Below are 10,140 nucleotides of genomic sequence, written 5' to 3'. Positions count from 1 at the left end.
TAAGCTCATACCTGCTTTTGAGATGGTGATGAGAGCGAAGGACAACGTTTATCACCTGGACTGTTTTGCATGTCAACTTTGTAATCAGAGGTAAGATAATTTCTTGGGCCTGTTCCATAAGCTAAGTGCTAATTCGGCACTGGTGGGGCATACATTCCAGTGAAGAGGAAACATCCACCAGTAGTGGAAACCCCAGATGGAAAGCGAGACTTGGATTCTTTTCCTGGGACTGATACAGAATATCTTTCATGACCTTGGCCAGAAAACTTTTTGTGCCTCAAATCCCACATCAATAAAAAAGAATAATGTTACTTCCTCTCCTTCAAAAGGCTGTCAAGTTTAATTAATTAATATTTATAAAGGACTTTGAGATCCTTTTCTGCAGAAGAGCATAGCAGTACCATTTGTCATTATTACATTAATTTCACTTTAATTCTTCATTTTTATCACATGTATTTCTTTTAAAGTACATGTTGTTTCTTCCTGTTGCCAGAACTGTAATCATTTAAATTTAAAAGATGTTGTTCCCACCATTTTCTCTGTAGCGGCCTTGGACTTCTTGTGCCATATTTTTATTTCCATATCCTAACCGTAGGTTATAAAAATCCCAAGGATCCAAACCGGACACTTTGTTCTGAAGCATCACCCATATGGTACCTTTGCAGAAGGAATGTCAAAAATGGTAAAATTGTAACAACTGAATTTTTCAGAGGTGAATACAGCTGAACTTAGAGCAACTACATTCAGAGTGGTGGCCAAATCCTGTCAGAGATTGCACTGAGAGCTCCATTTCTGACTCCACAAGAGCTGCTAGCAGCTTTGCCAGTGACTTCTATGAGGTCTAGGAAAGGAGACAACCAATTATGTCCACTTCTTAATGTACCTATTATTTTCAGTTATTTTTCAGTTATTACATGATCCTATTTAGAGTTTTATAGTGTTCATATTTTTTTCATTTTCAGGTGGGAAGAAACACAAGATGTACAATTCTCGTGAAGTAACAAAAAATTAGGAAGATAATAGTCCAACACGACAAAGTTAGATACAGCTCTAAATAAGCTTTGCTAACTCACCTTGTCCTACAGTGTATTATTTTGTAACACTGTAGTCATTTAAAAATCAAACATCCCTAAAGAACCATAAAATGTACAGCTGCTAATAAGCGTAGCACACTACAATTACGCTCTTTAAAAAAAGCCAAATTGACCTTTTTCATCATGTTGCATGGGAAATTAAAATACCAGGCAAGTAATAACCACTGCTTAAACTATATAATAATGCAAAGTAATTATAGGTTCTAATGCTATTTAAAGTCCTATATCAATTTTGTCTTGCCACAGAACTAAGAGGCTCATATTCTGAGTGAGGAAGGCAGAGCCTCCCATAGTACCCACTTAAGTAAGACACACACATTCTTAGGTTTCATTTCTTAAACGCTTCACATCCCTAGGTTTTTTTTTTTTCAAACCACAGTTCTAGTATCATTATTAAAGCGCCTAATATATTTCTGTTGTTCGCTTCATTTATTACATGCCATAATGGGGCTGCATATCTTTAGTGTTGGTTATGCACAATTAGCACTTAGTTATTGTCTTGTCACTTCAGCCCATACAAGACAAACTTCTTTAATGTAAGAAGTCAGCTAATCTTCATCAGTCAAGCAAAGCAGACAATGTTTGTTACCCTGAGTGCAAAAGATTTTCATCATAGTTAGCACTCTTGGGTCTGAGGAAGTGAACTTTCTTTTTCTTCCCCCCAAAAAAAAGCAAAGCTGTTGTGATTATTTTTAATACTCCTCTTTTACCATTACAAAGTGTGAACTAATGTACAGTTTCACTTTGCAGCTAATATACATCATACCATGCCCGAGGGCTGCTGATCCCTCTGGAAAAGTGCTGTTAGGTGCTTCTGAAATGGAGCTTTCCTGGGATATTTAATAATTCTTAGCCTTGTCATTCCTGAGCCTTCAATCTAGCCTTTTATTTGATTTTTACTTTGCATGTAGTTTGGGCAAAGGGTTGCTGAAATAGTCTTACAGGAGTCTTAGGCTGGGAACAAAAGAATTGAGTTACCTGAAATACAGTCTAGTTCATCTAGTCAAAACAGGGAGCAGTTCCAGAATTTTCAAAGAATTTCACAAATTCTCAAAAGTGGCCCTAATCCTGTTTATATTGCAGTAGCTCTCATGGAGCCTAATAAAACAGACTGCCTGTAGGGTACCTTTCTTCCTCAATTTGGGGCTAGTGGCACTCCGAAGAATTAATTTTGTTTTTTATAATAAACCCTATTTCATGGATGCTCCAATGTAGCTCTTCTGTGGTTCCTATGGCAAAGCATCCCACTGACTACATTCTTTCATTAATAAATAGCTTTAAATCTTTTGTTCTTCATTACTTGTATAACAACAAAAACCAGAAATGCTAGACACCTGACCCATCACCAGTTTTGAAGGTTTTTTATATTTGCTATGAAATCTCCTTTTCTTATAAACTGATTAATCTTGTCAGTCACTATGACATTAATAATTTCTGTCGCTGTTCTGAGGATGCTTTTTCTTTCCTCTAGTTAAGCTAATCAAAACCAAACAGCAGATTCTGAATGAGGATAAGTTTATAAGATAGCAGTTTAGTTTTCTTTCCGTATTCCATGCTGCCCCTTTGTATGCAAAATCATGTTATTGAGGGTTTTTAGATCTGCTCTTTCCTTTCACTCCAGCCACTACCCCTAATGTGGAATTTATTTATTGAAGAGAATATCTTTATTTACAAACACATCAGCAATATCCAAAAATCACCAATGGAGGTAGCAAGGCTCACCAGTTATTGTAAGACCTGTATGTTTGACCTATTCCCCACCTTCACATTCTCTTCCGCCATTAAATTTTAAATCCTTTCGGTCATTCTTTATACCAAGAAACGTATAACGTATGTGGAGTACTACCACAAAGTATATAATGCTCTCTGTTCGGTTCCATATTTCAGATTTTCAGTTATCATCTAGCACTTAGTTTTTTTCCTAACAGAATATATGCAGTGTTAATGAGCAGACTAAATCGTTTCTTCAGTTTGCATTACTTTGTCTTCGCCAACACTGAATTTCTTCTGATGTTCTGTGCCTGGTTGGTCCTTCCAGTCCCTTCTTTCTGCCTTCCGAGCAATAATTGCATTAACTCACATCACACCAATCCTTGGGGCAGCCTGTTCTTCAGGCTTGCTATTGTATGACCCTCATATTCCTACCCTTTAAATAGTTGATCCTGGCCCAGTGAGAGAGAGAGAGGCCTGCCCATTTTTGCCTAGTGCTTTTTGCGAAAGATTTGGTGATTTTTCTGCTTTTATCTACAACTCACCATCCAGCTCAAGGCTCAGTCTGGATGGTAGTTAGACCCCCTTGACTTCAGGGGGCTTTTGTTCAGGCCATAAACTCCATCTCCGAACTAACTCATAATGTGGCTGTCCCCTTTTATTGGCCTCCTGAAGGCTACATTTTCAGAGTGAGAAGAAAAACGCATTGTCTCACATACTGTATTCTAGGAAGGCAGACTGTAGACAGGACTGTAGACATAGGCAGGACTGAAAGAGATCTCCTGAGCCACCAAGCCTAGTCCCCTGGTGTCAAATAGGCACTGTCTCGTATTTTCACTTTCATAAAGCTATTCAGCTCCAGGATCTAATTGCTCCGTCCAGCCAGTTTTTGACATATTTTCCCCATTTTTTCTTGATACTGATGCTTAATGCTGTAGGGATTTTGTGAATATTAAGCTCTGCTCCTAGCCTAAAGGTTTTAGCATCCCCTTATCTTTCATGTCTCTGTCCAGCTTACTCCTAATTTGAAGTTTTTCCATCTCCTAAATACCCGCAGAGCTTAGTGACAGTCATCTTAATGGTGTGAGTGCTCCCCTTTCTTCTCTGTAAACATATTAAACTTCTCCTCGGAAGCACTTCACCTCACATTGGCAGTAGCCTCAATATAGTTAATTTCTGCAGAAAATTTAAAGGAAAAAAACCATGGAAACTACTGGAAAAATGAACTTGTAAACAGACACTGCCTTTCACACTTTGTCAGGTTGCATGTGTGTGACTAGCAAAATGGAGTGGAAAATCTTGCGAGTGGGCTCAGCTGTATCTTTGCTTGACACTTTTGACTACAGCGATGATGTCAGTCTGCCTTCGGCTTTCCCACTTTCCGGAGTTTCCATGTCCTTCCTTTCACTCTCTGTCGGCTGCTTTAGCAGCTTGTTCCATACTTCTGCGATATTTTCTTTCTGCCGTTTGAAGTCAACTCGGGGTATGGTTTAAAACCCCCATCTGCTATCACTATGGGGTGTTTAAATCAACTGTTCTATCCTTCTATCCAAAACAGCCTCTATTTTAATGGGAACTGGACTGAAAACGGTTACACACTCATTCAAATCACTGTCCTGATGTAGCTGTAAGCACTTACCTCCAGTATAAACTGTAAAATGCCCACACAATGCCACCTTTGTTCTCTGTCAAGTGGGGGGAGGGAATGCAATGCCAGGGACATCCTTATTTCAAACACCAACATTAGATTTTTGCATGTCATTTTATAAATTCTGAAGACTTGAATACTGCTTATTTTCGCCGAGTGTCTCTAAATTTAGCGTAAAAATTAATACATTTTCCATTCCCGCTTTTAAAAAAATAGTAAATGAAAAGTTGAGGTTAGTCGTTGTAAGCTGAACTAGGATGCCGTGTGTATATATACTACATCGTGCTGGTAAAAATGTACGAACCCAGGTGCAGCTCCCACTTTCCAGCCTTTGACAAAAAATTGACATCTTGACAGAATCCTAGAATTAGTAAACCATAGATGTGGACTGATGAACTGTGATGTAAAAGAGTGGCTTCATTCTCTTAGTGATGCATATAGAGTCACATTAATTTGTGTTATACTGGAAACTCAAAGGAGCTTTAAAAAAAAGAGGAAAGGAGGAAAAGCGGAGGAAAAGCAGAGGGCAAGTTACATCACTGAGTGCACAAAGCAGAGGGGAAGGGTGTGGGTGTGGTAAGTCTGAGCTTTCTTTATCCTAGAGGAAATCAATTAAATGCTTCCAGATTTTGCTTCTTTCTACAACAACAAAGATCCGACATTACCGGAGGAGGCACTTCACACACAGCCATCTTTGTCCACAGCAATATTTCTCTCGCTTTCTTAAGAAGTCTTCGGTACCTTGACACACATCCTGTACATCAGAAAAGATGACAGACAGCAGTGAGATCTCCTTAAATATCTGTTCTGAACAATGGAATAGCTATTTCTCAAAAATGAATTTTTATATTTCTTGTGATTAGTCTAGGCACACCTTCCCCTTCCAAACAAGGTGATAACAGAGGTCATTTTGTAATATAAATGGCCTTCCTTTTGCCATTGTAATATATGACAGGAGTTCTAGGATGTAGGTTAATTATAATGGTCATTCTACTAATGTCACAGTCGTGTCAAAAGTAGTATTATCAATTTATGGTGGTAAGTCCAATCTGGCATGTTAATGCAGCCTATTGTATATTTTTTCCCGTTTATCTTGCATGCCTATTAAATAAATTGGGTGAAGGTTTTAGGGAAGGCTGAAGACTACCATTTGCCTGCTAGAAGAGTAATAGTCTTGCCTCATTATATACTCCTAACCCAGTGGCATCTCAATATGCTCCTTGACTCCATTTGATATACATGCCCAAATTGTGCCCTGATTACATCGCATGCCAATTCCATAAAAAAACCCAACACTTGCTGGAGGTGGAAGGCTAGGCTTGAATTTACCCTTCCGTTTTAAAGCTGAGCCAGGTTTAAATCCTGGAGTGTGCAAACCAATTCTGAAGTTGTTGCAAGATGTAGCTCTTTGACTTCAGAAGAGGCTAAATCTGCTTTTGAGAGTCAAATAGGGTTGAGAGTGTCGATGGACAGAATTTGTCATACTTCATCCATCTACTTGCCTTGTCTCATTGTACTTGGGAACTAACACGACCCGTTTTTATGTTTTTCACATGGTATTTACCTCTTTGTCACCTAATGAGTGCATAATTCACACATTTAATACCCAGGGGCACGTGCAAGCCCCACCATCAGGCTTTGCCAATGCGTTTTGGTTGCTGAACTTGCACAGTATGAAAACAGTTGCAGAATTCGGACTATAAGTATCGCAAGTAACAGGTTTCCCCCCAAGGCAGAGAGGATCACCCCCAGCGTGCAAACACAGCCCCAGATGACCCCAGAGGGTGCCTTACCATGCAGACAGACCTTCACCCCACAGGTTATCACATAGCCAAGCGTGTCTAGACAGGCCACTGGCGGCCTCTCCTCAAGACAGCTGTACGCTTGGAAGGTAAATGATTTGTGGAACTGTGTATGTTTAAAGCCACTCATGCATAAAGCTGTCAAATGCCATGTAGACATAGGTAGAGCATTTCTGGCTCGACATATTAACATAGCAAAAGCAAAAGGCATTGACACTTTTTATTGGGAAAGGCATCCTGACTCCCTTGTGTAGCTGGTGTAGTTTAATTCAAACCGCAGCACTTCTCTGAGGGCTGAGAAACAAAATCCTTCAGCCAGGATTTTGATGCAAGCAATGTTGCAAGAAGTCACAGGTGAAAGTATTGCTATGCAAGTGAATTGCACTTCAGGAGCGTATTTTTCATTTGCTAAATATTTTAAACAAATTAGTCTGCTAAGCTGTGTATTACGCTGGAACACAAAGGAGCGAGTAGCTGAAAAACATTCACAGTTCAGAGTTAGTGCTTTCTGCTGGGTGAGCGGAGGTGGTTGTGTCTCCCACCGGTGCCTGACCCGCGGGGAGAGCCGTCCTGCTGCGCAATATCCCTCTGACATGGGGGGCACTGCTGGCCGCACGCCTCCTGCTCAGTCCTCACCAGTAATCCCTGGGCAAACTGTAACGGAGTGACTGATTTGTCACAATAAATAACTTCCCCTGCTTTAGTCCATATTAATCCATATGTTCATTTAAGAGGAACTAAGAAGGAATATTTTTTTTAATTTTTTTTTTTTAAATGTGACTCCTTTGGGAAAAACATTTTTACATATTAGCACTAGTTAAGACTCCTTTACCTAATCCAGGACGATGCACAGAAGAATTTTTGTCAGCATGGCTGTCGATGGACAAAAATATAAAAGATAGAAACTAGAGAAACCGCCAAAGAGCTTCTTTGATTCGAGAATTCTGCATTTCAACATACCTACTCAAAATACTTTTGTGTCGTTAGTAGCCTAATATTAGGATTGGGATTGGGATGGGAAGGATAGCAGGAACCTGTAAATTCTATAAAAGAGTCTTGACCATAAATAACTTAAAGATTTTGGGATCATTCCATAATCTCTATTTTCAATCATCATCAGCAGCAGGCAGTAATCCTACAGAAAAAAAAGTCCACAAATAAACAAACCAATTTTCCTTTAAGAGCAGAGCTAATTCTTTTCAATCCACTTTTTTATTACACTATTTTCCCTCTATCTATTTAGCTAGCATAAGGATAAATTTCCAAAGCTACCCAGTTGGAAAATAAATGGGTTCACTGTTTGTCTAGCATTCCAATCTTCACAAATGTAAATCAGTCCAACTGCTACTCATTTAAACCTCCAACTTCACAAAACATTAAAGGACTGCTTTCAATACACAATTTAATCTGTGACAATTCACCAAGATTTCTGCTTGAACATCATTAGAAATTGACTATCAGATAAAGAGAGACCACTATCAGAGGTCAGGCAGGTCAACCTGTGTCATTTACGTAGTTTTACTGGGTCAACTACAGCAGGCACCACTATTTGAAGGTTAAATTGTTACAATTAAATACATATACAGCCATTCCCATAGCTACTCTGTTGTTAAATCTACCGTAAACAACACAAGCATTTATATGTGACCCTAATTGTGTCCAAGATGTCACCATTTGGAAATTATACAAAAAAGGACATTATAATCCGTTACACATTAAACAATACTTTACGTAGCAAGATCCATAATTAGCTGGTAGAAACTGGTTTCATTTATTCACATCAGTGTTAAGGAGTTCATTTAGGTTACTTTCTTTCATTTTAATTGGAATAATGTGAGCAGTGCCTCCCAATATATTTTATAGCTGGAGAGTTCACTATAAACAAAGGCACGCAACCCTGCCAAGGCAGTCACTAGGGAAACTCTTTTTCTATGCATTGGCCCTATTCACTTGCTCCCAAAGTATCTTCAAGAAGATTGGCTTTGTTGGGGGGAAGGGTTGAGGGGGGTGTCAGTGAAGAGCCTTCTTATATTCAAGCATACTGCTTAGCTGGGAAATCCTACTTTACTCGAAGTTTGAAGCCAGCCAACCAGGAGCATTAATGTTACGTGATTTTCCTACTCATCAGAGAATATCAAATGAAATATCTCAGTAGCGTTTTGTAGCAATCAGATCATTCTGATGCACATAATAGCATAACAAGGTAGGTATACTGATACCACAAGAGAGAGAGCAGTTAGCTAACTACATTAATAATCAACTCCTACAGGAAAAAAGAAAAAGGTTTCTCTGCATACCTGCCTGTGTGTCTCTGGTTTGCACCACAATATATTAAAGTTGTGTGTATGCTAGAAACAGTTCTCAGAACCACCGGTTTAAATCAATTCTAGTAAAATATCCAAATGGAATATAAAAAGACACTTACCAGTATGCCTGCACAAGACAAATGTAACGTTTATCTCAGATGAGCTTCCTACTGCATACCATCACTTTATTTTTCTTCTGATTTGTGTGAAAGCAGGACATTTACTTTTCACTCAACTTGGTAGCCTGGGATATTTATTCTGTTTTATCTGTGTGTTAGTGACCTGATCCAAGACTCCCACAGCCTTCGGTGAGCTTTGAATGAAGTCTTTGGCTGGGGAAGCAAAAGTGCTTCAATGCACTAGACTTTGTTGAAAGCATAGGATTAATTCTGATAGCAGAGCAGTTCCTCTGCTGTGCTTTCACATACGTGCACACACGTCTGTGTGCGCTGCGACAGACAGCAGAGGTAGGAGCCGGGCGGTCAGTACAACAAAATCGTGAACACTTGTTGTGCAATCCTTATGTGTGAGATCATATCACATCATTCATCCTGAAACCACCTTTTTTTTCCCTTTATTATTGTAATTTCAGATTTTGCGTTGGAGACAAATTTTTCCTGAAGAACAACATGATTCTGTGCCAGACAGACTATGAGGAGGGTTTAATGAAAGAAGGTTATGCACCCCAAGTTCGCTGATCTGATGCCACATCATTAAGAATACAAAGCACTATGTTCTTTTATCTTTTTTGCTCAACATGTATATAAGAAATGACACAGGAACCTACTGAATAGCATAGATATAGGGAGACAGAATGGTTGCGTGAAATAAAAGGCGGACTGCATCTGTATGTAGTGAAAATTCCTCCAGTTCAGAGTTGAATGTTAATTAAAAAGGTACTGTACATACAGCTGGATTCTTTTTGCTTGCTCTTGGGGTTTTTGGTTTGTTTGGGTTTTTTGTTTCTTTTTGTGTCATTTGGCATGAGATGTTTATTTTGGACTATTGTATATAATGTATTGTAATATTTGAAGCACAAATGTAATACAGTTTTATTGTGTTACCATTTGTGTTCCTGTTTGCTTCTTTGTATTGTTGCATTTAGTACAATCAGTGTCTAAACTTACTGTATATTTATGCTTTCTGTATCTACCAGCTATTTTAAATGAGCTGTATCTTTCTAGTAAAAAGCATTAAAGAGCAAATCCCAACCATTATGCTACACTTAGAGCTTAAGAATACTGTTTACATTAAAACTATTTAGAAAACTAATAACTCTAGCAGCACCTGCTGCTAATGAAGCTATGGTTAAGGGTCTATCAGCACCTCTGTTACAAGCCTCTATTTTTCAGGGGTTAAGCATCTGCTGTTTAATTGCATAGATTTTCCTCAAAGAGCACTTTTATTTTACTACAAAATTTTGAAAAGCAAATCTGACCGGTTTGGGATATATTATAAAAGGTGCAAAAGTTAATGATTTTGGGTGCTGCTTTTGTGCCCCTTAGGCATTCAAAATGCCTGGATTTGATTTTTAGTTTTGCTGGAAATTAAGCCCTAATGCAAACCAGTGCCTCTGGGTA

General features: G+C 38.7%; 1 protein-coding gene across 4 annotated transcripts in view; it reads left to right on the top strand.

Annotated features, from left to right (window-relative positions):
- Positions 1-9,592, top strand: part of LMO3 (LIM domain only 3) — a 57,977-nt gene extending 48,385 nt beyond the window's left edge. For all 4 annotated transcript variants that reach the window (XM_075051327.1, XM_075051328.1, XM_075051326.1 and 1 more), the window contains 2 exons: positions 1-90; positions 9,153-9,592. The exon at positions 1-90 is cut by the window's left edge and continues 36 nt beyond it. In XM_075051327.1, the coding sequence (XP_074907428.1) occupies positions 1-90; positions 9,153-9,258 (196 nt within the window). In that variant the 3' untranslated portion in view covers positions 9,259-9,592. The remainder of the gene's footprint in view (positions 91-9,152) is intronic.
- The last annotated feature ends 548 nt before the right edge of the window (positions 9,593-10,140 follow it).

This window comes from Buteo buteo, chromosome 19, assembly GCF_964188355.1.
Source record: "Buteo buteo chromosome 19, bButBut1.hap1.1, whole genome shotgun sequence".
NCBI classification, from domain to species: domain Eukaryota; kingdom Metazoa; phylum Chordata; class Aves; order Accipitriformes; family Accipitridae; genus Buteo; species Buteo buteo.
Note: the sequence above shows the minus strand (reverse complement) of the source record. Positions and strands in the feature narration are given on the sequence as shown.